At 29.5% G+C, this 27672-nt stretch overlaps 4 protein-coding genes and 1 long non-coding RNA gene across 7 annotated transcripts; 4 read left to right on the top strand and 1 right to left on the bottom strand.

Moving 5' to 3' along the window:
- Positions 1-186: 186 nt before the first annotated feature.
- Positions 187-4515, top strand: LOC107930054 (thylakoid lumenal 15 kDa protein 1, chloroplastic). Of its 3 annotated transcripts, none has more exons than XM_041103765.1 (9): positions 207-386; positions 462-581; positions 1445-1540; positions 1644-1716; positions 2147-2208; positions 2364-2445; positions 2539-2599; positions 2674-2767; positions 3958-4515. In XM_041103765.1, exons 1-8 carry the CDS (start codon positions 264-266, stop codon positions 2723-2725), a joined length of 669 nt encoding a protein of 222 aa, XP_040959699.1. In that variant the 5' UTR covers positions 207-263; the 3' UTR covers positions 2726-2767; positions 3958-4515. The 3 variants fall into 3 exon arrangements, with proteins under 3 accessions (XP_016717102.1, XP_040959699.1, XP_016717103.1); XM_016861614.2 differs by lacking the exon at positions 3958-4515 and adding an exon at positions 2930-3085; XM_016861613.2 differs by lacking the exon at positions 3958-4515 and having other exon boundaries at positions 187-386; positions 2674-2875.
- Positions 3452-10127, bottom strand: LOC107930055 (uncharacterized). Its single transcript, XM_016861615.2, has 4 exons — positions 9158-10127; positions 8575-8824; positions 3867-4409; positions 3452-3778 (listed from the first exon to the last, which is right to left on the bottom strand). Exons 1-4 carry the CDS (start codon positions 9736-9738, stop codon positions 3671-3673), a joined length of 1482 nt encoding a protein of 493 aa, XP_016717104.2. The 5' UTR covers positions 9739-10127; the 3' UTR covers positions 3452-3670.
- Positions 10128-12707: 2580 nt separating this feature from the next.
- On the top strand, positions 12708-13670 carry LOC121222623 (uncharacterized). Its single transcript, XR_005919965.1, has 2 exons — positions 12708-12785; positions 13479-13670. It is a non-coding gene; the product is annotated as an uncharacterized lncRNA (long non-coding RNA).
- A 7413-nt stretch (positions 13671-21083) lies between these two features.
- Positions 21084-21596, top strand: LOC121222144 (probable transcriptional regulator RABBIT EARS). Its single transcript, XM_041102079.1, has one exon. The coding sequence runs from the start codon at positions 21084-21086 to the stop codon at positions 21594-21596; it is 513 nt and encodes a 170-aa protein (XP_040958013.1).
- Positions 21597-24396: 2800 nt separating this feature from the next.
- LOC121222143 (probable transcriptional regulator RABBIT EARS) lies at positions 24397-25017 on the top strand. Its single transcript, XM_041102078.1, has one exon. It carries the CDS (start codon positions 24397-24399, stop codon positions 25015-25017), a length of 621 nt encoding a protein of 206 aa, XP_040958012.1.
- Positions 25018-27672: the final 2655 nt, after the last annotated feature.

Genomic DNA, 27672 nt, shown 5'->3' with positions numbered 1-27672 from the left:
TCAAATTTAATAATAATAAATTAATAGTGTTAATAATGTAGCCTGAATTTTGAAATATGAAAAATAGAGATTAAATTTCTAGAAATACAAGTACGGGGACTAAGTTTCTAATTTTTTAAAAGTACAGGGACTACAAGCATATTTTAACCAAAAAAATCATTACCCATATTCTGCCATTTAAGCATTATCCATATCTGCCATTACCATTGTCTGAAATCAGACAATAACAGCGAACAGAAGAAAAGAAGATCATCCTCAAAGACATGGCTATGCTGTATAATTTCAACAATGTTTCTTTATATTCCAAAAAATTCTCTGTAAAAAACCCCTCAAAGTCCCCTCTTTGCTTCATCAAGCCCCACTCTTTAAACTATCATAAACCCAAGGTTCTCTTTTCGACCCTTCTTTCCATTTTTTTCATTTTCTTTGATTAATTTAAGGTTGTTTGTTTTTTGGAACAGGTTTTTGAAGACAAACTTGAAAAGGGTTCATTTTCATTAAGTGAAACATTTTCAAAAGCTGGCTTGCTTGCTCTTGTTTCAGCTTCCATTTTATTGGTAGATCCTGCACTTGCTTTCAAGGTAACATTTTTAATGAATCTATGTTATTCGGATTCGGCTGTGAGTTTCAAATTCCAGTTTTTCTAGTTTTTTCCTATAATTAGCGATAAAAGTATCATAGAGACTCACTAATCAGATTACATTTTGTCCCTTTTAATCAGAGTAAATTAATTATTATATCTTACATGAATAGCAAACTGATTCTTTTGTTAAAAAATTAATCGATTCTTATCATTAAAAATTGGTCCATGTACGTAAGCATGAGGTACATGTGGCATGTTATGTATCGTTGTCTGGTTATTTCGCCTGTCGTGCTAGTTTTTAACGGTATAAAAATAATAATAAAAAGTATTAATTTGTTCTTTAATCTAACATATTAAAACTAATTTATCCGTCAAAATGTAATTCTACTCCTAGTACAAGGGTCTATCATATCCCACACCGATATTAGGGGTGTAATCGAGCCGAGCTAAGCCCGGATACTGTCAAGCTTGAGCTCGAGCTTGACTCAAAATTCAGAATTCGAGCTCAATTAAGCTCGTTTACCAATTTGAACTTGAGCTTGATTCAATAATTAAGCTTAGGGTTAACCATATATATTAAGAGCAATAACGTAATTTAATAATATAAAAATATGAAAAGCTCGATAAGGCTCGTGAGCTGTTCGAGCCAAGTATTACTAAGCTTGAATTCGACTCGATCGATAGTTTAAGCTCGACTTAATAATTACCGAATCAAGTGCTTGCGAGCTACAATATCTCATTTACACCCCTAACCGATATGCCTCGAACATGTGTGTTACATACGGATATTTAAATAAAATATAGAATTGAAGTGTAATGATTCGAATCGGTTTTCGATGTGACAATGTGCATTGTTAAAAGGGAGGAGGGCCTTATGGATCTGAAGTAACAAGGGGACAAGACTTAACCGGCAAAGATTTTAGTGGCAAGACATTGATCAAACAAGATTTCAAGACGGTAATGTTCTTTTCTTTCTTTTTCAGTTAATTGATATATGTATGTGTTGTTTACTTCGTTTTGCATTAGTTAATTTCAATGTTCTTTTTGTTTTCCATTTCAGTCCATATTACGACAAGCCAATTTCAAAGGCGCAAAGTTGCTTGGTGCTAGCTTCTTTGATGCCGATTTAACAGGTTTTCTCGAACAATTTTCGTTTAAGAACTGAGGGACAATTTCATTTTTGATAGGAACTTGCCATGGTAATTGATGAATTCCCCGTTTTTACGGTGTATAGAACATAGAATTTGATGTGACTAGTTTGAAGTGTCGATGATTAATCTCGTTTTTAAGGCCTTGGAACGGTCCAGGGTAATCAAACACATGAAAGTCATATGGTCGGAATATCTGTGATGTTTATAGGCTGCTGAGGCCATAAAAGGTTGAAAGCACAGTTTGTCTTGAGCGACCTCCATTTACCTCATTGCAGACCTATGCATTGCCGATAAGGCCTTGGATTGTATCGATTTTCATTGAAAATAGCAACTTGAAACTCGAATTACCTCATGTTTTAAGTGGTTCTCATTTAACTTAATATTGATCTCATAACATTTTACAATAATGCAGGGGCCGACCTTTCCGAAGCCGATCTTAGAGGTGTGGATTTTTCTCTGGCAAACGTAACAAAGGTAAAGTTCCATCACATTTTAGATGCATATTCTTTCATATGGAAAAGATGTTTGAAAATTTGGGGTTGAGCCGCATTTGTTATCGGACTGATAAGTTATTCTTATTATCGGGTGATCTGTCCTTACAGATATTCACTTCGTTCTCTTCCCTGCAGGCAAATTTAAGCAATGCTAACTTGGAAGGCGCACTTGCAACAGGGAACACGTCCTTCAAAGGATCAAATATAACCGGTGCTGGTATGTCGATCTGATCTCAACTAATTAACAACTCTTGCAAATCTTATTACCGCACGATTGGCCAATTTATCCGATACGTTTTCATATGATCAGATTTCACAGATGTACCATTGCGAGATGATCAACGAGAATATCTTTGCAAAGTTGCAGACGGGTACGAAACTATATTACCTCTTTTAACATGTGTTTGATGTCTCTATCATTATTGAAACGGCATTGTGGCATTAGGGTGAATCCAACTACCGGAAACGCAACGCGGGACACATTGCTTTGCAACTAGGTGAAAATTCGAGAATTGACACTGCGGCTGTTATTATTCGAGGTTTGTAACTATTTTGCTGTAAACGGTTGTCATATTCTTTTGTTGAAGATGCATACACTTCGATTTGTACGACAAAGAAAGTTATATAAACTCTTTTTATAGCCTGTATATCGTGTTGAACCGATCAATAGCTTCTTAGGCAATATTTTCTATTTTTGGTAGATTTTAGCAAGGCTTGAGGTGAAGGGGATATACACTTGGAGTCTGATCCTTTGTTGGACAGTTGCATAAAGACCAACTGGATTAAGTCCCTAGTTTTATAGATCTCACATTGTTAGGTACTATCGTTTGATGGAAACCAAGTAAGAAAGTTTATTTCCCGGTTTCTCGCCTGATTTCCTTTTTGGGTGATTGTTTACTACATTCGTCTAACCGGTTTATACTTTTCGTTGTCACTAGTTCGGACCACTAGTTATCTTTTAGGGTTCCGAGTCCGGATCCTTTTGGTCTCATCCATGGTGAAGCTTTCACAGAGACCGCAATAATCATTCGTATTGACATTTTCTTGTTTCATTTCATTTTCTTTCATTCTCTTTCATTGAAACTTGTGTTTTCACTTGAATTCATATGAGAAAAAGGTATCGTCTTTTTTGGATACATATAGTTCTCTCGAGTCACTTTCTCATCGATGAAAAATTCATTTCCCCACAACATACATGCATATGGATGCACAAACACGAGAAATGAAAGGGGGTGTAGGGATCTCTATACCAAAGAATGGTTATTAATTATACTTATATATTGCTCCGACACCTCATTTTTCTCGAAATACTCATGCCTGCATACCGGTACACGGATATGGAGATAATAACCCTCCATACTCACGTATTCGAGTCCGAGTAATATAAGATTATATTCTCTTTCTATACGAGTATCTAAATAAATTGGCCCTCCTGCGTACCTCTAAACACTAGTTGTTTCCCATTGTCTGCAATTTCGAATCCGAATTTGCATAGTTCCACTCTTGATACTTCCTTTATCCATGATCTCACAGCATTGTCTATGCGGTGCCTGCATATAAAAAAACGAGGTTACATTCGTTATTTTGTAGTTCCGACTCTTTTCATCATCGATAGTTTCTGTTACGATCGAAACTCACCTTTTGCCAATAATCAGGAGCCATCTTCATCGAAGTAACCAAGATGTTTTTGACAGCCATTACCGGGGCATAATCTGTTGTATTATTACAGGCTTTTCCCAGCATTGATAGCTTGTACCTGGTCCGGGTTCCACTCGAGCCAACCTCCTCGACTCGGTCCAGGAAATACAAAACCGGCTGTTCACATGGGTTATCTGGCACGGGTCGGGTTTTAAACGTGAACGGTCCATTGCTCCAACTCCTCCATGTCTTGAAAGTCTGCAATGGCATATGCAGATCAACTGCGTTCACCAACCATGGATATATTTGAATGGTGTATCCCCATGCAATGGTGATCGACCATTTCCGTTTGCTGTCGTAACAGATATATTGCTGGAGGATCCGGCTCGGGTCAAGCCGGTACGGTTCGATAAGGGCTTTCAACGAGTCAGGCCGGGTCTTGTTAGGGAACATGGGTGTTAAGGCTTCAACGTGGTGGAAGGAGAGCAATGGTGCCATGGGATGTGCTGCAAGTAGTCCATATGGATCCCCTCTAATATCAAACTGAAATTTAATTATAATTAAAATAAATAAATATTATTATCAAGAATTTCCAAAAAATATTATACATTACGAAAATAACTAAATACATCAAAATTTTAATTAAAACGAAATTTAATTTATTTGATATGAATTTAACGGTTCAATTACCAGTTCAATTGATTTTTTAATTTGATTCAATCAGTTTTTATCGATTTGCAAGACAACCAATTATATACCTTACTAAACTAATATTTAACCAGTCTGATCCGGTTCAAACAACTTCAGCTTTAACCTTCCCATTTGTATCGCCTCGAAATTTCAGCTAATGTTCTATATTATATTAATTTTTGTAAGATTAAATTAAATAAATATTATAGTATTAGAAAAAAATAATTAAAATACAAAAAAGAAGTTATAAAATTAAAAAGATTTTTATTTAATTAACAGTAAACTTTTAAAAATTAATTTTAAGTTAAATTTTAATTAATGATAGATATTTACTTGAAATTTTTATATCAATTTAAACTAATTCTAAAATTTAAATCAGAGATAAATTTTAAATTAAAACAAAATTTAATTACTTAAATGATTTTATTTTTAACTATTTTCCCAATTCATCAAATTTATCCTTAAATTTATTCATGACTTAACTTATGACTCAACTAAGTTAAATGTGTCATTTAAAAATAAATAGTAAAATGAGTTTTTCTCTAAATTGGATCACCATAAAAATTTATTTAACCTAAATAATTTGATATCTTAGACAAATAATAAAAATAGAAAAAATTATTTTACGAACTCTTCCTACCATATCATTTATGATCTTTTTCTAATTATTGAATGACATTTCAATAATTTTTTTTATATTATCGATACATAATTTTGGTAATTTTTTTGTCTTGAACCTTGAAACCAATACCCCGAACTCTAATCCTAAACCCAAACCTTAAGCTTAAATTTTGAACTTAGGGTTTGGATTCAAAGTTTAAAAATTACCATAATTATGTGTTAATAACATGAAAAAATTAATAAAATATCATTAAATAATTAAAAATAGAGATAACATAAAATCGACTTACGAAAAAAATAATATAAACACAATAAAAACTATAAAATAAATTATTAATATGTAAAAGTGTACAAATAAAAAAAAACTCAGAAAAATAATAAACAATGAAGAGACAGTTGTTAGCAGCTGAGCTAGGCACATTTACAGTCCTTGATTACATTGCCTAGGGGTAAATCATTACTTGGGGTCTTTAACTTGACAAATGGTTTTAAGAATTAACTTTAATAATAAAAGAAAAATTGAAGTCTCAATGTGAGAACATTACTAAATTTAGGACTTAATTTGGAGAAAAAGAAATTCGGACCTAAATATGAAAAAAGTTGCCAAGTTCAAATCCGAAAATATGATTTAACCCTCGTAGATATCGAAACTTATCAACTGGACTGGTTGAGTTTGTTTAATGTCACACGATCTAGATCGAATCAATTCAGTTTTATTCAAGACAAATCATTTCAAATTTAAGACTAGAGTGTTTCAAAATTGAATCAGTACTTCTAATTCCGATTTAAATTCGAATTAATTGAGTTAAATTCTCGAATTCGAGTCTAGATGGAGCGAAAAAACTGAGAGGTTTGAATTACTTTTTTACTTAAGAGAGATGAAAACACAAAGAGACAACAGCTTTGAAGACAGAGCACAACAAATAGGAACCCAACACCAAACAACAAAAATGTATGCGCAAAAAACATTAAATTACAGACACAAAAAATCTTTAAAATATTTCAGATCCCTTTACTCCACAGGGGACCAGACAGGTGTAGAATAAAGTAATCATGTTTATGTTATATGGTACATTCTTACTTTTGTTTACTACCATTTTTTGTTCAAAACAATCAATAAAAATTTAAAAAGCATGCTTAGTCATCATGTAATAAAAAGAACAAAAAGTAAATCAAACATGAATTTATAATAAAAATGTTGAATATACAAATAATATGCACATGCAAAACCATACAACTTAGAAATTTATGAAGTATTTTCAAAGACATCTCATTTAGTACTAACACTGTTCTTAGAGAAGAGAACATAAAAGTAAATGACATCGCTAAACTGACTTCTAATGAATGACTACAACTGTTTGTAGAGAATCCACTGAATATTACTAGTTAATAGTGTTTAATTTATCTGTTTGTTTTACATTAAAAAATACCAGTTCTTATATTATGTGTAAATTGTAAATTTAATCCTTATATTTCTGTTATTTTCAAAATCTAGTATTATGAACGTACTTGCTATTTTTACACTTTACTTACAAAAAATTTAAAAAAAGTATAAGGACTAAAAAGGATCTAAATCTACAATTTTACATATTATAAAAGACTAATAGTAAAATTTAATCAAGTGAACATCTAAATCAAGATTAAAACTAAACACTTATACAAAAATATGGAGACTAATAATTACAATTTGACCCTAAATCTTTCATGGAAAGAAAAGATAGAGGAGTTCATGGTGGAGCCATGTTGTACTTTTAAAAAATTTTAAAATTTTCTCTCACTGTTTAATTCAAGACTCATCATTATTTATAGAAAAAAGTTTATCGGTATATCAAATATTTTAATATTTTTATTAATATTTATATATTTTATATATTATAAATGTAAATAGAAAAAGGTAGATTAAAATTTAGGGAGTTTTATTATTTATTTTTAAAATTTATTGTGAATTTCCCTAAACAGTGAAGAAATCTTATCTGACTGATATTGTTTTCATTGTAAGGCCGACACGTTACGAAGACAACTTTCCTTTAGTTCCCAACTTTACAACTGTTCATGAAAAAAAACATAAAACACACAACATAAAAATTTGTAGGGTCTCTGTTTGTTTATATATACAGACAACCAACCTTTTAATACCACGTCAGAAAATATATTTTAAATTTTAGAAATTTTATTTGGATTTTATCTCTTTTAAAAAAAATTCTGAAATTCAAAACGAAAATATTGATATAACATAAAATTATTAAAAAAAAATACAGATATGTCCTATTCCCTATTATTGCTATCTGAAGTAACAGCGGCAGTTCCAAATAGCCCCCCAACAACATGCTGCTTAAAAATTAAGCAATTTTAAAAAATTCTGATGAGATTCTTGTATATTCGATATTTATATTAAATCTCGATTAAATTTAAAATTGATTTAAGCCTGATTTTTAGAAACTGTTTTTATTTAAAAATTTTAATCTAATCATTACAACCGTAAATATTTTCTGATAATTCGACATATCGATTAAGCTACTCGCATATGACATTTCATATTATCTACGAAAAATAAATATGTTAAATTAACAAATTATATTTAAATTAAAAAATATAAAAATTATAAAATTTTATAAAAATACAGAGTTTAAGCCTCCTATAAGCATTCAACTTTCTTTCTCATAATAAAGACAGATAGATAACCCATTTTACCTTATCATATTTTTTTTTCTAGATACTAGTTTTTCGGATCTAAGATTTAAGTTTACTATGTAATTAAATACGTTTGATTAAATATAATATTAATTAAGAATATAATTAATATTTAGTTTATTACAACTAAGAGGTGAGTTTGCTTTATTATATAATTAAATCCATAAATTATTTCGATATTATCGAAATTAAATAATTATTAACTAATAGATGTTTGACTTTTTTTAGAGAAAGTATTATGGAAATTTTTAAATAATTTTTTTTCTCGACTAAGAAAAGGTAAATGAATTACGGTACGTTAGATCAAAAAATAAATTAATCATTTTATTAAAAGGTTAGCGTAATTAACAAAATAACCAAATAATAGCACATTGGGTACTACGTGTACACTAAAAAAGTTTCTAATTTAGATTAAGGTTTCTAATACTAACTTTAACAAAGGAATCTAATTTTATAACCTAAAAAATCTAATCTAACCAAAAGGTGGCAATAATCAATCATTAATCAGTGGACCAAATTCACCAACCAAAATCAAAGGCAAAAAATAGAAAAAAGGAAATTCTACGTGGCACACAATGAATCGAACGTCAAAATCTACCACTAGAAAAAAGTAGAGGGTAAGTCACCGGTTCTCCTCATCACACCGAAAAACTCGCCACGTGTAAATAACAGTTTAAAAGAATTAATCAAATAAAACCGGACGTACCTGATGAAAACCTGGTTCTTTAGTGAGTGGAACCCCGATCTCATAGATACAAGCCCAAATTCGTTGATCAGAACCGTAGAAATAAAAGTACCTGTTCAAACAACCGTCCAATGCTTTGACTAATTTCTCCGCCAATGGGTAACTCACCGCTATACCGCCACCGCCAAACGCCATGTCGTATGCATGCATTCCGTTTTGTTCTACGCTCTCTGATATTCCGCCAATATACCACATTTCACGATGATCATACCTTTTTAAAAATAAAAAATATCATTATTTTTAAATGAAAATATTTATTTTTATTTTTATTTTTTTGCCTTTTAAACTAAAAAAAACCCAAAATTTTCTTTCTCAAATAAAATATAAAAATATTTTTTGTAGCAATTATAATTTGCATAATTGAGAAGTTTGAAAAATACATTAAATAAGGTGAAAAAAAATAAAAAAAAATGATAATAGATAATATATTTATAAAAATATATAATTATAAATATAAATATTTTCTTTTAAAAAAAGTTTATTTGAAATGCAAAAGTTCGTGGAATATACGAAAATAATAATAATGATAATGATAATATTATACCTCGCTAAGACGGAAACTAAGTTATGAGTGAAAAACACTGTATCGTCGTCACCCAACACAAACCATCTCACATTGGGCAACTTCAAATTATAACTATCCAAAATGATTCGGGCGACCCGAACCGCATATCTGGAGCTCGAATATTTAAACCGGGTCCATTCCGGATTCGATACCCGATAAGGCAACGAGATTCCCGATTCCGTACCATAACTGTTAACCGCCGTCGCTTCGGGCTCTTCATCCAGCCAAAAGAACCCGCGAGTGAGGTTCACGTCCCACCATAGTGAACTCAAGGCGCGTCGCTCTTGCCACGTCTTGGCTGACCCGCCGATGCCGAAGAGGAGGTGGGAGATGTTGGTCGGTGAATTATCGGGCGGTCGGGAGAAAGCCTTCCTGTTAGGGGAAGCGAACCGGGAGAACGGGTGAGGCCGGTTCCAGAAAGATACGCAAAGGACGAGAGTAATGGAGGTGAAAAGACAGAGGAGGAGAGCGGTTCGGGTGATGAGTACGGATACGTCTCGCGGTTTCTCCGGCGAGATGAAGAACGCCGTCATTTTGAGAAGGTCTTGCCTTGGACTCATTTTCTGAAGGGAACAAAAAAAAAAAGCTGCTAGGAATGAAAATTACAGATTTGATGTTTGGTTTTGGTCGAATTTTCGATGTTTTAAGGAAAGAAAAAGTAGAAATATGGTTCGAAAGTTAAAACAAGAACACCATTGTTTTGGTTTTTGAAAAGCTTTTTGCTTTTTCAGTGTTTTTTTATAACTCTGTTTCTCATTTTCAGAGTTTGGATTTTCGAATGAGTATAACTAATAAATACTTAAATTTACTCAATATTAGATAATAAAAAACACTTATTTTAAATAAAATATTAATAAATAATATAAATTAAATTGAGTTCATCATTTATAAATCTTGTTTAAATTTTTAATAATTAATATCCACGTTCGATAGTTTATGAAGTCTTAACGGATTCAAGTGCACTAGAACACATTATTTTCTTATTTATAAATTGAGGAGTGGATATAAACAATTTTAAATATTATGTCCAAAAAAAATCTTATTAGATTTTATAATGAGTTTTCTTTAAAAATAAAAATGTTATTTTCACTCTTCAATGTAAGATATTTGGTTTTAATTTTATATAAATAAAAATAAAAATTGAATGAAATTTTGAATTATTTGCCTCTTTATATTTATAAAAAAATTATTTTAATTTTTTATTTATTTTAATTTTTAAATTTGCACCATTCGTCAAAATATCTCAAAATGAAAAATAAGTTAACATTGTTAACTTTATTCCACATGTCACCTTAACAATTAATTAATTTTTTTTTAAATTTAAGCCCTCATCTATTTACCCTCCAACTTTATAAGAAAAGTCATTTTAGCCCTCATTTATTTTTTTCATCTTTTTTAGCTTTTGAATTTGATTTTTATCAAACTACTCCAAAAATAGATAGAAAAGTTACCGTTTGTTAACTACTCCCACGTGAATGGCATGTCAACATTTAATTACTTTTTAAAATTATAAAATATCTTTTAAAAAGTTATTTTTATATTTTTAACAATTTTTAAACAATTTTAATGATTTTCAATTTTTAAAAGACAATGTTTATTTTTTTTGAATTTTAAAAAAATTAAAAGGTAATAAAATGTCGAGGTGTCATCCACACGGCAATCCATGTGTATGTCACATTAGCAAAGTTAAAAAGCGTTAACTTTTCTATATATTTTGGAATGATTTGACAAAAAAACACAAGTTTAAATGTTAAAAAAGGTGAAAAAAATTTTAACTTAGAAGGTTAAATAAGTCATTATACCTTTAAAATTATTTTAAATTTATACCTTTAAAATTTAATCACAGAATTAAAATCCGAATGATACCGTTAATAGATTTCAATTAAATTTGAATATGTGACATTTTAGTATTCAAATTTAACGGTAGTTAATTAAATTTTAAAATTTTGAAAAGAATAGGGACTGGGGGCATAAATAGACCAGAACTTTCTCACTTTTAGGGTAAGAAAAGTTAAAAAATTAAAATTTTTATAGAATAATAATTTTAGAACCTAAAGAAGTTAATTAATAATTCAAGTTTATCATACTAAAGTATTTTTTTTTCTTTGAAAAAGTTTTCAAATACATATGATTGCAAATTTATGTGCTCTAACGTGGAATTCGTTATACTATAACAATGTTTTAATTTGACATGTTTAATTTTTTAATTTAACTCGATTCAACTCAACTCGAATTTCATTTCACTTGACTCGATTCGAAAAAATTTCAAATCGAGTTAAGATGATAAAATAGGATTCATAAACTTGATTGACTTGAAATTACGTAGAACCACATATTAATTAAATGTTAGGTTACAAGCCAAACTTCATTAAAATTCATGTACCAAAATTAAATTACATTCAAAAGGTTATTTGTAATGACCCGTTTTCAGTAAATTGGAATAGTGGTTTCGTAACCACAAATCCGAGCTAAAAAGAAAATTTATTTTAGTATTGTGGTATGGTCTATATTATGATAGGAAGGTTGCATGAAAATTTTGATAATAAAATTTTATTGATTATATGGTAAAATTTATTTAAATAGATTAAAAAAATGCATTTCCGGGACTTTGTTCCGGTAAATCAGATTCGTAAATATTTATTATAAATATTTACGAAGTTAGTTGTGTGTCTAATTAGGTTTTGACTAGGAGAATTTGATGTAATTAGAAGTAATTAGGAAAAAGGGATTAGATTGAAATAAGTGTAAAAGTTTAATTATAAATTAAAGAAAGCTAAAAGGACTAAATAGGCAATTATCTTTTTTTCTAATTTGAGGCGGCATAACAAAAGAAATATCTGAGATTTTTTTTATATATATTATATATTATGCTATTCAATTAATAAGTGAGTTGTTATATTATATTATTATATATATAAAGCAAAAGAAAAGAAATGAAAAGAAAGAAACAGAATACAAATTGAAACGAAACAGGGGAGAAAGAAAGAAAGAAAAAGTAAAGAAGAAAATTAGGGTTTTTAAGGTTCAATATCAAATTGGTAAGTCAAATTAAGTTCTTTTCTTTAAATTTTTGAGTTTTATGATTCTAGATCAAAATACTAGTAGGTATATGTTGAAATTTTGAAAGTTAGTAGAATTTTTTTTGTAGCTTATATTGAATTAGTGGATGAATTAGTGATTGAATTGATGGAAATCCAAACTAGGATTGGGAAAAAGATTAAATTGGGAAATAAGTTATAAGTTTAATGTAAAATTGTAAGAAATTTGAAATTAAGGTTTATTAGTGAAAATTTGAGAGTTAAGTCAAGTTGTAAGTAGAATTTAAGTAAAAATAAGGTATAGATTGTGATAGAAATAGAACTAATTTTAGTTATGAATTAAATTGAAATATTAGCTAAGTTAAGAAATTATGAAATTATTATATCATATATGTTTATTTTTCTTAAATAATATAGGAAATTTATTTGATTGTTTTTCTAATATATGTATGTGTTATGTGTTTTATATGAAATTGAAGAGAAAGAAAAGAAAGGAAAGGATCTAATTGAAGAAAAAGGAAAAGAGAAGGCTAAGGAGTGAAGGAAAACATCATCTCAACCTTTTTGTTGTAAGTACTACAAGATTATTATTATTATTATTATTATTAACTATTTTATTTAAACGCCTATATTATAGTATAGATTTATTTAAAAATAAAATAAAAATAAAGTAAAATAAAATATTATGGAACCATGAAATTTGTAAAGAAAATTATAGATGGTATATTGATTGAACATTAAGTAAAGGTTGTTACAGAAAAATATATGTGCGTGAAAACGTGTGATATATGTGTATTGTGGAATAAGTAGTAAATTGTAATGATGAAGAAATGATAAGTCCTTTTTGAAATAATTGTATAAAGTATTTAAATGAATGAGATTCAGTTTTAATGCCCAAGTAGATGGAATTTAGAACTACCAGGATATTAGTGGCATGCCATTAAGGAACTTATTAAGGAACTTTAGCGCGCTCTCTGATTATTAGCACGTTGGTGCTCTCTGATATTTAGCACGTCAGTGCTCTCTGTATTTGTTCCGTATATCCGGGGTGTTCTGTAAAATCTACTTTGGGCTAAGATTATAAGCTGTGGACAAAAGTGAATCATTAATGTGTTAAGGTAAGTCTTATAAAGTTTATATGTACGGAAATACGTATTAACAGAATGAATTTGAAATATTTTATTTAAAATTTATTTATCTATTTATTCTTGTAGTGCTTACTAAGCCTTCACAGGCTTAACGCGTTTAATTTTAACGCGTAGGTACAATTTGACTCGAAGAGATAAAGTCACGATAGAAGATCTCTCATCTCATCACATCCTCAAGAGTTTCGGAAGTAGGTACCATATTTTGACTTAAAATGGCATGTACATAGACAGTCAGTTATGCTTCCATGTGTTAAGAACTAAAATGTAAACTCTTGGACTTCTATCTATTTTTAGGTACTTTACGTATTTTGGTATATATATAAAATGATTTAGTTAAAACTATATGTATGTTTGCAAATATGGTTGGTAAGTTAAAATGCTATGTATAAATGTTTTAATTAAACAATATCTAGCCATAACAGTTTTGGCACCAAATGTAATAGTCTTATACCGGGTTTGTACGATTAGATCAGGTATAGGGTTGTTACATTATTAATTGGATTGAAAGATTTTCAGTTTAATTATGCTCTCAATCCTGTTAAATTTTTTGGAAATTTAATCACAAAATTTAGTCTTTTTATTTGTTTGATTTGAGAATTAAAATCCGATTGGTGATACTGTTAATAGGTTTCAATTAAATTTGAATATTCAAAATTCTGATTTAAAAATCAAAGTCCAATTGATAAAACATATTCAAAATTTAACGGCAGTCGATTAAATTTTAAAATTTTGAAAAGCATAGGGACTGGAAGCAAAAATAGACCAGAATTTTCTCACTTTTAAGGGTACTATGTTCAAAGGCATAACTTAGATGCCTATATTGCTCAATCAAGGCCCAAATTGACAGCAATTTCAACCCAGTCCATCCATCTTTCTTTTTGATATTATGCAATTTCAAAGTGATTGGCGGCACCAATGGTGCCAAAGTGATTGGCGGCACCAATGGTGCTAAATGACTAAAATTGGGTTAATTACCTTCTAAGCCCACTTTATTTATTATTTTCTTTTTATTCCCCTTCAACTCATTTTTTTTATTTAATAATTCTATTTTAATTTAATAAACTATTCTCATTTAATAACTCTATTTTAATTTAAGAAAATTAAGTACTTAATTTTCTTAAATTAAAATAGAGTTATTAAATGAGAGAATTCTAATTAAGTGACCATTTGCAGTTTCAAGGACTTGACATGCAAATTTACCATTTTAAATTTTGAAAGTGAATTGTTGCTGTGCGCACTAAAATTAAAATGTGGCTAATTGCCTTCTAAGCCCTCCTTAGAATTCTAACTAAGTATAACTCTATTTTAATTTAATAAACTATTCTCATTTAATAACTCTATTTTAATTTAAACGAGAATAGTTTATTAAATTAAAATAGAGTTATTAAATAAAAAAATGAGTTGAAGGGGAATAAAAAGAAAATAATAAATAAAGAGGGCTTAGAAGGCAATTAGCCACATTTCAATTTTAGTGCGGGAGCAATTCACTTTCAAAATTCAAAATGATAAATTTGCATGTCAGGTCCTTAAAACTGCAAATGGTCACTTAATTAGAATTAATAACTCTATTTTAATTTAAAAAATTAAGTATTACTTAATAGTTTATTAAATTAAAATAGATTTATTAAATAAAAAAATAAGTTGAAGGGGAATAAAAAGAAAATAATAAATAATGAGGGCTTAGAAGGCAATTAGCCCAATTTTAGTCCTTTGGCACCATTAGTGGCACCAATCACTTTGGCACAATTGGTGGCACCAATCTCTTTGGCACCTTTGGTGCCGCCAATGTGATTGGCCTGATCAGGCTGGTATCAACTTTTTGCAAGCTTTTGCAGGTTTTTTTTTTATTTTTTTGGTACATTTTCGTAAATAATAAAAAAGTAATATTTTGATAAATAAAAAAAAGTTATAATATTTTGGTTAATTTTTATTTTTTTATAATATTTTTGTAAAAAACCCTTAACTTTGCTAATGTGGCTTACATGTGGACTGCCACGTGAATGGCATATTAACATTTAATTACTTTTTAAAAATTATAAAAATATCTTTTAAAAAATTATTTTTTATATTTTTAACACTTTTTAAACAATTTTAATGATTTTCAATTTTTAAAAGACAATATTTATATTTTTTTGAATTTTTAAAAATTTAAAAGGTAACAAAATGTCGAGGTGTCATCCACACGGCAATTATGTGTATGTCACATTAGCAAAGTTAAAAAACGTCAAGTTTTCTATATATTATGGGATGATTTGACAAAAAAAACATAAGTTTAAATGTTAAAAAAGGTGAAAAAAATTAAGTTAGAAGGTTAAATAAGTCGTTATACCTTTAAAATTTAATCACAGAATTAAAATTCGATTGATGATACCGTTAATAGATTTCAATTAAATTTGAATATGTGACATTTTAATATTCAAATTTAACAGCAGCTGATTAAATTTTAAAATTTTGAAAAGAATAGGGACTGGGGGCATAAATAGACCATAACTTTCTCACTTTTAAGGGTAAGAAATGTTAAAAAATTAAATTTTTTCTAGAATAATAATTTTGGAACCTAAATAAGTTAATTAATAATTCAAGTTTATCATACTTAAGTATTTGTTTTTCTTTGAAAAAGTTTTCAAATATATATGATTTCAAATTTATGTGCTTTAACATGAAATTAGTTATACTATAACAATATTTTAATTTGACATGTTTAATTTTTTAATTTAACTCAACTCGAATCGAGTTAGGATGATAAAATAGGACTCATAAACTTGATTGACTCGAAATTTTTTCACTCGATGCATTACATACAACCACATATTAATTAAATGTTAGGTTACAAATTAAACTTCATTAAAATTCATGTACCAAAATTAAATTACATTCAAAAGGTTATTAATTGGATTGAAAGATTTTCAGTTTAATTATGCTCTCAATCCTGTTAAATTTTTTGGAAATTTAATCACAAAATTTAGTCTTTTTATTTGTTTGATTTTAGAATTAAAATCCGATTGATGATACTGTTAAAAGGTTTCAATTAAATTTTAATATTCAAAATTCTGATTTAAAAATCAAAGTCCAATTGATAAAACATATTCAAATTTAACAGCAGTTGATTAAATTTTAAAATTTTGAAAAGCATAGGGACTGGAAGCAAAAATAGACCAGAATTTTCTCACTTTTAAGGGTACTAATGTTCAAAGGCATAACTTAGATGCCTATATTGCTCAATCAAGGCCCAAATTGACAGCAATTTCAACCCAGTTCATCCATCTTTCTTTTTGATATTATGTATATTCGTTTTACAGTCTATGTTCAGGGTTCGTAACTGCCCCTCTTAAGGGCAAAACTAGGAGGTCTAGCAGGGGCCTCGCCCCCCTAAAATAATTTTTTTTCATTTAGACCCTTTAAATTTTTTAAAATTTTAAATTAGTAAAAGAAAACTTACAATTTTCCCTCCTAAAAATATAAAAGTTCGATTTCATCTTTTAAAATGTATAAAGATATAGGCTATTAAAATAGTGAAACTCTATTTTTACTATCGTAAAAATTATAATTTAATTTCGGCCCCCTAAAAGAATTTTTTAGTTTCGCCCCTGATCCCTCCCAACAATGTTGTATCCAAAGTTTGAACCTAGGTTATATATTATGAATATCCACATTTCAACTAAAAGAATAATTAGGGAATAATTAATTGAAGAATTTTCAACTCCTATTTTTAGTTAATAGGTGTATTTTAAACATTTCCAATTTAATAAATTTAATTAAGAAATTTTTTTCATATTTGATATTTACATAAAATTAATCCACTAAAATAATCAATTAATCCTTTTATGAATTTAATTTACTTATTTGACTATACTGCATCCATGTTTCAATCTTCAAAGGTATTTCATCTTCCATATTTCCATGACTATCATAAAAAAATTATCTTTCACTAATTTAAAAAATATTTTCCACTCTTAATTGGAATAAAAAAAAGGTTATTTACTCATTTTAAAAGAAAATTATTAAGCATATCATTTTTTTTACAATTTTAAATTGGGCAAATTTGTTGAGCATATGATTCAAACATTTTGGGCCGAATTTGTTCAATTATTTCCATAATTTTCTAGCCCATTAATTTGCTTAGGCTAACGGCCAAGCCCAATAATGGTCAATCAAGATTATGTACCTCTTTAAATGGAGCACGAAAAAATAGAACAAAAAACCACGAATCCAACAGGTTCCGACTCGATCCGTTAGGGTCAGTTCTTTCTTTTTCTTTGAGAAAATCGGGTTTGGGGTGGGTCGAGTAAGAGGAAATTAGAAAAATAGTTGAGTTGGGTTTGAGGTAAGTCCGCCTTGAGATATATACAAAAAATTCCCCTATATGTATATATATATTAAGTTTTACATCTAAACTAAAAAAAATTTATTTATTTCAAAATAAAAAAATGAAACAATTAAAAATGTAATCTTACTTGCGTTAGAATAAAAGATAAAACAATTAAATTAAATTAAATTTGGGTCAAGTTAGAAATAAAGTCGGGTCTCCTTTTAAATTTTGGGTCTGGGTTTGGGGCAGATTATTTCTTAAGAATCAGGGTTGTGTTGAAATCAGGGCTAATTGGTCAAGCTTAAGGGCAGGGAAAAATCTGCCCCACCTTATTGCCATCCCTAGGAGCACCACGTAAATGAAGGTTCTTTTTGTAAATATAAAAACGAATCATTATAGATGTTAGAATTTGAAATTCAAAATTGTCGAATAATTAAGGTTTATTTTTGCAGAGTCAAGCTATAAATTGAAGGAGTGAGAATTACATATTAACAAAGTTTAAACCCTAGTCATTAGGTAACCTATCAAGCGGAACAAATTATCTAATCCTGGGACAGGTCTATATAAGTTACTCAAATAATCTCTTAAACTTAAGCTCCTAGTCTTTAATTTATCCCCAAATATTTCATTCGAAATAAGGGATAATTTAAAAGCATCACAAATTATAGGGATTTATTAGAGTACAACAAAAATATATGGGCTTACTTTAAAAACTAAACTAGTTTAGGGGCTCATTTAATAGTTTAACCAAAATATTTATGTTTCCTTTGCAAAATTTCTTTCTTTCAACAAGTTGAACAATGAAGACATTTTAGGTATAATCTATAAGTACAACAACAAACTTTGAACATAATATAAAAAGATAAAACTTTCGAAATTAAATGAATTTGATCTCATTATAAGATATTCCGAGCTTGATTTCACAACTTATATATAGAAGATTTAATTCGTTGAGAGGAATGAACTCGATAAGAGCTTGTATATTCATAGTAAGAAACTTTTATTGTTTATTCACATTCAAGTGATTAGTTAACTACTTTTAATAGAAAAGTTGTTTGAGGTTCATATTAAATATGTTAAGGCGAGGTCTCAATTATACAAAGAATTAGCATTAATTGGGCTTAAATTACTGTGAGTTTAGTAGTATACTTCTTTCCTGTGTAAGACCCCGTAAAAGTAGGTGATGCATTGAACTGCACTACTAATTTTACTGCTTTGTTTGTATTGTTGTGCTAATATTTGAGCCGAGGTTTATCACGATATTGTGCACCACAACAAGTTGTCATAACATAATGAGACTTGCATTCACTTTTTAAATACAAAACAAGTAAATGAAATATTGTTAGTTGTATAATATTATATAGCGAACAGGATAAAGCACTCTTTAGGCTTAAATTTGGTAAACTATTTTTATATTGGGGATTAAATTTTTTAGTGTTTAAATTAGTCTCTGAATTTGACAATTGTTCTTACATTGGGGTTTAATTTTTTTTTGTCCAAGTTAATTCCTGATATTTTCTTGAAAACCTTAAAATTCAAACTCCAATATAAGAATAATTACTGAGTTCGGGTCCCGAATAGTAATTTAACCCTCTTAAAAATGAACCACATTTTTACACCTTACTAAAAAATCATTAAAAATAAATACAAATAATGAAATTTATATGCACCCTATTAAAGAGTTACTTTCATGTTGTGTAAACCAAGCAAACAGTACTTTAAATGAAACAGTTATTGCATCCATCATGTAATTAATGACCCTTTGTTTCTTTCACACATGTGGATCAATGTCTGAGAGTTGCTAAAAAATGGAGTCCCATTGAAGAAAATTGCCAAAAATTAATATTGAATAACAATGACTGCATATCAAAACTCAGCTAAAAAATAATTGAACAGCTTCACTGGATGTGCCAAAGCCAAAACCAAAGCCAAAGCCAAAGCAGAAGATAATTAAATTAAAAAACAGTTCCCCCCCCCCCCCAAAAGCTAGCAATTAGACTTTTTCATCTGGGCCTTTTTTCAACTTCCCTCTTAGATTCTCAATGTAGTTGTAAAAGTTTTTTTTTGGGTAGAAGGAGGAGGATTAAACCATAACTTAAACTATTCAGGGTTAAGTCAGTCTGGAATAATCATCATGTAGTAACAATATGATTTAATCCGGCGGTTGCATAAAGAAATACCTACCCATCGGTCTTGAGAACACCATTAACGCTAACCCATCAGCTACCTTGTTACCATCTCTGAAGGTATGAGTAACTTTAACCATATCCGTGAAAGTTGTAACATATTTTTAATAGCACGTGTCACAGCTGAGTAATGTTGATCATCTACATTTTTTTGAATCGTTTGAATAGCTTCAATGCTATCCAACTCAAGAAGTATTCAATGTCAACGGGTTGATACCTTTTGATTAAATTATGATTTTTATCCATGCACTATACTCATTTTGAAGATTTAGCCCATTTACTTTAATTTGATATGATTTAGTCCTCCAATTAATAATGATACATTTTAGTACAAATCACTAACACCGTAAATTTTTTTTTTTGAAGTTTCGGGCTTGAACTAAATAAATAACTCAACAACTAATTGAGTTTTACTCAAACTAACTATAACCAGCTTAAATCTACGGGGTTCAAACTAACTAATTAACTATAACTAGAATAATTATAAACGAAAACCCAAACATTTACACTGGGTGGACTCGAATATCAGATTCAAAATTTCTGAAGCTTTAACCTTATCATTAAATCAAGACCGCACCGGTCGTAAGTTATCTTATTTAGTTGACTAATATGAAATTTGATATGATTTAGTCCTCCAATTAATAATGATACATCTTAGTACAAATCACTAACACCGTAATTTTTCTTGAAGTTCCAAGCTTGAGCTGAATAAACAACTCAACAACTAAATCAATTTGACTCAAACTGACTATAATCAGTATAAATCTGTGGGGTTCAAACTAACTAATTAACTATAACTATAAAAATTATAGATGAAAACCCGTACATTTACATTGAGTGGGCTCAAATATCGGACCTCAAAATTTCTAAAACCTTAACCTTACCATTAAATTAAAAGGGTATCGGTTTGAAAAAAATCCAAATAATGAAATTGAACTAGAATTTTATTCATGACATAGTGAAAATAACTAATTTTATCCATAATTTCATCTTTTAAATGATATATGAAATTTGAACGAAGGCGTAATGTTAAAAATAGCAAGAAAACTAAATTATGCAAAATTAAAATGCAGGACTAAATATCGAAATTGTGTATAGTACAAGGACAAAAATCAAAATTTGACCAAACCCTTTACTTCTATATATCTCACTTCCCCATTGAAATTGCTTCTATGCATCATTTATTCGCTTGAAATCAATCAAAATTCCAAAAGCTAGCAGCCCATGGAACAAGTTGATGAACAGTATTGTATATGGATGATGAAGAGGAGACCATCATCATCACAGCTTTTGAAGTCCCATTTTGAAGTATCAACGGAGTATTTAAATGATTCATGGGAAGAACAAGCATTTGCAGAAGATGCAGCCAGGTGTTTGAGGGGTTGCATTTGGCCACCAAGGTCCTATTCTTGCAGTTTTTGCAATAGAGAATTCAAGTCAGCTCAAGCCCTAGGTGGTCACATGAATGTTCATAGAAAAGATAGAGCTAAGCTCAAACAATTAGATCACTCCATTGATGATCATAAAGGACAGTCATTTGGGTCAGATTCTACACCAAGAAAAAGGGTTCTCAATGCTGATGATGGTGAGACCAGTTTGTCTGTTGGGTTGAGTTCTGTCTTGTTCAATAACAAACGACCAAAGCTTGCTGTTTCAACATGGCAGGTTCTTGAACTTAAGCCAGTGACCTCCATGGAAGAAGACTTGGACCTTGAGCTTAGGCTTGGTGTTCTATAGTAATGGATGGATCATTAACTGGATCAAAGTGTTAATTTTAGTTCAAATTTGATTTTTTTTATGTCAAGTTCTTTTGATATATTATCATTGGAAAATGAAAGAAAAAATCTTATTTTTCCAATCATTTAGTAGTTTAGCTATATATAATATTGATGTTTCCTTCTAAAAATTTCCTTTCTCCCAACAAGTTGAACAAGCAAAGACAGTTTAGGTAGACCTATCACTATATATATACAAATAAGTAAATCTGTTCTCGGGTCGGGCCCTAATAAAATTCTAAGCCCGTTTGATAGGTCTTGACCCGGTTCGAAAGATGGGCTTAAATTTTTGTCCAAGCCCAGTTTTGAATTTGGGTTCAGGGTTTAAGATAAAAAAATACCAAAATTTTATGTCAATGACATGAAAAATATTGTTGAAATGTCATCAAATAATTGAAAAAAGACCATAGATGATGTGGTGGGAAGGGTTAAAATAATTTCTCTAATTATTACAAATCTTGATTGGACTGAAATTCAGAATATATTTAAATGAGGCTTACACATGGTAAAACTCAAACTTAAAATCTCAAAATTCCTATAATCGTAAGGTTAGAAACCCTATACCTGATTGGCAACATTAGAATAATCTTAATTAAGGTGTTAATTACACTTCTAGAAACCTTTAATATTTAATATCTCACTAGACTTAGAAAATTTTATTAAGAAACAAAACTAGTTAATTAATTTAATTTCTATAATTATGATTTTGAGTGAGTTGAAAACTGGCCATACTGAGTCAACAACAAAGGCCCCATTCAAGTTTATATTAACATAAAAAAAACAAATTTATTTTATTTTTAGCTATCCCTCCATCAAATAGGTTAATAAGGTGTGGCTTGTCACTTCTCAATTGTCTCATATTCAACATAAATTAACTATATATTTATAAGTTTAAGTTTGATTTTCAAACACTTATCCTTTTTTTAAAAAAAAAATTGGGTTTTATTTATTTATTTTATGTTCGGGATTTGTGATTGTCCCTCTCAACAATGTCGTCTCTAAGGTTCGAACTTAAATCTTCCTCTTAAAAATGGAATCTACCTTACCATTGCACCCAACGATTTGTTAATATTTGAGTTTTTTTTTTAAATTATGACCTGTTTTTATATTAAAAAATATTAAGTTGAAAAACCCCAAGAGGTATATATTTGATATATAAAACAAAATATTGTTTTAAGTCATTTTATAATCAAATTTTGTATTTTATTATATTGTTTGAAGAACATGACCAAACTTTTTCTATATGTACATTTATCACACAATCATTTGACTGAAAAACCTTTTCTATATGCTTTTATTAAAAAAAAGAAAGGGTAAACTAGACTCTAAGTCCTTATACTCTTCATACATTTAAAATTTAGTTTTTTATTTTTATTTTAAGAAATTTAGTCCTTCTACTTTTTGAATTTAAAAATATAAGTCAAACTGTTATCACCATTAAATTTTTTATGTTAAAATTCATGTTCCTTACCTTACCATTATTTTTGTTATATGGCTATCAAGTGAGGTTTTTTTCTTTTTTAAATTTTAAAATATCGCACCAACAAATTTAGTAGAGTTAATAATTGGATCTAATCTTGAAATTTAAAAAGTATAGAGACTAAATTCTAAATACACAAAGAGTGTAGAGACTTAGAGCATGTTTTAACCTTTAAATATATATAAATATTTAAAAAAACAATAGATATTTCAAAATGGGTAAATATTGAAGATTGTTCTATAAATTATAACCATATTAAAAATAGAAAGAAAAAGAAAAAGAATTGCTTTCAGATTGTGTATACCAAGCAAAGAGAACTTAATGAAACAGTTATTACATCCATCATGTATTAATGATCCTTTGTTTCTTTCTTACTTGTGGATCAATGTGTAGGAGTTTCTAAAAAATGGGGACCATTTGAAGAAATTACCAAAAATAATACTGAGTATAACAATGACCATGTATAAAAAATCAGCTAAAAAAAGAAATCGGCTAAAAAACAATAGAATAGCTTCACTAGATGTGCCAAAGCAAATTAGAAGAGAATTAAATTTAAAAAAAAAGTTAATTTCACCAAAATTGCTCCGTAAATTTTAAAGCATTCTAATTTAGTTCTTAAGGTATCGGTATCACATCAATCAAATCCTTCCATCAGCCTAGCCATCGCTCTGAATGTTAAATGTCAATTTGAATCTGACATGAAACACATTTAAAACACGTTACTTAAATTATAAAAACACGTGCACGTACCACATGAATAGCTTAGATTTGGTGTTAAACATAACATACAATGTCAACAAAATTTAGAAGAGTTAATTATTTTTTTAATATATTACGCTTTTTATAATTTGGACCACATGTTTTAAATATATTCTATGTTAAATCTGATTACACATTTAACAGATTTAATTAGAAGGTACCAATTCCAAATTAGGGTCATGGAAGCATTTATTGTCCAAGTTAATGGCGTACAGAAAGACAAGCATTTATTGTCGAAGATTGAAATACTACATTTTACATTTCGTAGACCATTTTAGAATATGAGCCATAGCATGAGGACTTCTGGTGAAATTAACCCTTAAAACCCACCACAAAAGCTAGCAATAAGACTTTTTCAACTTAACCTTTTTCAACTTCCTCTTAGATTCTCAATGTAGCTTTCATGTATTAAATGTCAATAGGGTTGAAACCCTTTACTTCTATATAACTCCACTTTGTATCTATATATATTAACAGTTCTAGGTCTTGAAATCCAATCAAATTCCCCAAAAAGAAATCCCATATGAAACAAGGTGATGAACAGTGTTGGATGTGGATGATGAAGAAGAGACCATCATCATCACAGCTTTTGAGGTCCCATTTTGAAGTATCCATGGAGTGTTTAAGTGATACATGGGAAGAACAAGCATTTGCAGAAGATGCGGCCAGGTGTTTAAGGGGTTGTATTTGGCCACCAAGGTCCTATTCTTGTAGCTTTTGCAATAGAGAATTCAGGTCAGCTCAAGCTCTTGGTGGTCACATGAATGTTCATAGAAGGGATAGAGCTAAGCTTAAACAATCCGTTAATGATCATCATCAATATCCCAACAATGAAGAAGCTGCCTCTAAGTCTAAACCCCCAGTTGATGAAGCAGCATGCACTTTAGATCATTCCATTGATTATTCTACTGCAACAAAAAGGGCTTTCAATGATGTTGAAACCAGCTTGTCTGTTGGGTTGAGTTCTGTCTTGTTCCAAAACCGACCAGCTGTGACTTGCAATAAGGAGGCAGCCAATAACAAAAGACCCAAGGTTGCTGTTTCAACACTGCAATGCTCTCCACTTCAATGGCAGGTTCTTGAACTTAAGCCTGCAAGCTCCATGGAAGACTTGGACCTGGAGCTCAGGCTTGGTGTTCTATGATGAATGGAGTCTAAATAACTTTGATTTTCTTTCACTTTATGTGATATTATCATTGGAAAAGCCAAGGTCTCCTATGAATTGTGCAGATAATGAAAGAAAAAAACATCTGATTTATCAATTATGTTTCTTATATTCTGATATATAATAATCTTAGTTTTTGAGCTTTTTTTAGTATTCTGAGATATATAACATGGATCTTACATTCTGATATATAACAGGTCTTGCATTACATTTACATGCAATAAGAATCTGTCCTTTGGAACAAGATGACTGTAAATGCTGTTGCAGGTGGTGAAAATAAGCAGCCTTTTTACACTGTGAACAACTGTTAAACTGTAATCTCTTGGGTTAATGAAGATGTAATAGTGGTTAGATCCATGGATTTGACTGTGGGAGCTTTATGGTGTGAAAGAACTGACTTGTGCTGCTACTGTGGGACATGCATATCACAACAGTAGTTCTGTTTTTTACATGCTATTGTCATTACATATACATAAGTGTGTATATATATATATCATCTATGCATCAACCCCAAGAATTCTGAAGAAACTTTATGTTCCCATCCACTCACTTCTCAATGATCTGCAAAACGTCCAAAATCTTTCACCTAACACGCAATGGAATCAACTTGAATAATTTATACACATCAAAACTATATATTAGGGGGTAAAACTAATATATTACGCCACTTGTAACTCATGCTATTATGTAAGCACCAATTTTTAATTAGTAGACATTAATAAAATTTTTAATAAAATGATCAATTTATTTTGATCAATTTAACTTCTAGCATTTCGAGTTACTCATTCAAGATATTTCGATTTTCGATTTTTGTTCCCGAGTTTCAACAGATTTAGAGTAATATATAACAACATGTTATTACTCTTTCCTCAACAAACCAAACCTAGAACCCTAAAAGAAGAAAACAAATTCTGAAAAAATAATGAAAAAATTGAAACCTGCCCTAAGCTAGAAGAAGGTAGGGTGTGTTAGCTATTTAATAAGCTAAGTTAAGCTTGTGATGGCGATGGATCGTCCCAGAATACACGGGAGAGGTCTCTGACTCATTTCTTGTTGTTTCTTACTTTTTCTCAACGTTTATCTTTATAAGGAACACCCTCTTTTTGACTTAATGCTTTGCAGAGGGAAAAAAAGGGTTAATTCACCGGTCATCTCTAGAGTAGTACTTGGATTCTAAATTGGTATATAAACTTTAAAATATTATAATTAAGTCCTTAAAATATCCGTCATTAGCCTGGGCGTTAAATGCTACCTCAAATTTTTAAAAATACTTGGATCAAATTGTAAACATATATGTAGCTACAAAAGTGAATCTAAAGGGATCAGGCAGGAACCTTGGCTGCGAAAATGGAAAATTTGTAATGTAGCCTTAATAAATGATTAAATTATAAGTTAGTATATAGTAAAATTGTATTTTAGCCTCAAAAAAAGAAAAAAAAATCTATTACGTACGTCCTTTCAAAAACGTTGAAGCTAGTAATACATGATAAATTTATATTTTGATCTCTAAAAAATTTATAATTCAATTCAGACCCCTTAATTTTTTTTTGAATTCATCCCTATATATACTGCATGAATAGTTTGAATCTAACATGTTTAAAAAAAAGAAGAAATAGTGCTCATAAATTTTTTATTGAACTATCTGTTTTTTTTAATACGTCGTATCCAATTATCAATGGCTCTATTCAGTTTGATTAACATTTTTTAAATATTTAAAATAATGGCTAGACTGACGAAAGATCTTAATTGATATAATATCGATACTTTAAGAATTCAATTGGAACGTTTTTAAAGTTTAGGTACTAATTTAAAATCTAACCAATAATTCGGGGGTGTTAGGTGGAATTAAACACTTACAAGAAAAAAGAAAAAGCTACAAGTAAAAGACAGTTGCATAGCAATGCATGCAGGGAATTTATGTCATAACCCAACAAATTCTTCACTGTTTTGATGGTTTCTTTTCATGTTTTTGGAAGTGTTAGGATTCTTTGTTTTTTCCACACAAAAAAGGGGGTTTTAAAAGGCAGAAAAAGAGGGAAAAAAAGGAATTTAAGTGAGGGTTTGTTTTGGGGATTTAGGGTTTAGGTTTCCATGAAATGTACCAAAGATGTTTGAAAAAGGGGGGAAGCATTGGGTTAGGGAATGAAGGGGTTTTTTATGTGAAAATGGCAATGGCAGAGATGCACATGGAAGGGAGAATGACGGGTCAGTTTGTGGGTTGGTTTCAAAAAGATTCATTAATGGAGGATTTTACTCAATAGGGGAATGAAGTATATACCATGAGAAATGGGTGTTTCAGAACTCAACTTGAGAAACTGGTTTTTTTTGGGACATTACTTGTTAATCTTCGGGATTTAAGTCGCATTAGTCGTGATATTATTAAGGAATCCTCCGTTAATGAATCTTTTTGAAACCAATTCAATCTTTCGGAAGTTAAGAACTAACGGTTGAGATATTCAATTAATCATATATGTTGTCAGGTGTCATTCGAATAAGGTCATAGTGACAAAAATAATTTATGATTTATTGCATATTCTAATAATTTTTTATCACCAAAAACTACTTTCTTTCATGGAAACTACTTATTTTTCGGGATGATGACATGATTGTAACGTCAACATATGCCATGTGATA

The sequence above is a fragment of the Gossypium hirsutum genome, chromosome D10, assembly GCF_007990345.1.
Source record: "Gossypium hirsutum isolate 1008001.06 chromosome D10, Gossypium_hirsutum_v2.1, whole genome shotgun sequence".
Lineage (NCBI taxonomy): Eukaryota > Viridiplantae > Streptophyta > Magnoliopsida > Malvales > Malvaceae > Gossypium > Gossypium hirsutum.
This window is presented reverse-complemented; position numbering and strand designations above follow the sequence as displayed.

Bases quoted from the DNA above. Each gene is read 5' to 3' on its own strand.
- LOC107930054 (XM_041103765.1), top strand. From the start codon at position 264: ATGGCTATGCTGTATAATTTCAACAATGTTTCTTTATATTCCAAAAAA. The intron at 1,717-2,146 runs GTTTTCTCGAAC...ACAATAATGCAG, and splicing joins CTTTGATGCCGATTTAACAG to GGGCCGACCTTTCCGAAGCC. The intron at 2,209-2,363 runs GTAAAGTTCCAT...TCTTCCCTGCAG, and splicing joins CTCTGGCAAACGTAACAAAG to GCAAATTTAAGCAATGCTAA.
- LOC107930055 (XM_016861615.2), bottom strand. From the start codon at position 9,738: ATGAGTCCAAGGCAAGACCTTCTCAAAATGACGGCGTTCTTCATCTCG. The intron at 8,825-9,157 runs GTATAATATTAT...ATTTTTAAAAAG, and splicing joins TTAGTTTCCGTCTTAGCGAG to GTATGATCATCGTGAAATGT. The intron at 3,779-3,866 runs GTGAGTTTCGAT...TTTTATATGCAG, and splicing joins CTCCTGATTATTGGCAAAAG to GCACCGCATAGACAATGCTG.
- LOC121222144 (XM_041102079.1), top strand. From the start codon at position 21,084: ATGGAACAAGTTGATGAACAGTATTGTATATGGATGATGAAGAGGAGA.
- LOC121222143 (XM_041102078.1), top strand. From the start codon at position 24,397: ATGAAACAAGGTGATGAACAGTGTTGGATGTGGATGATGAAGAAGAGA.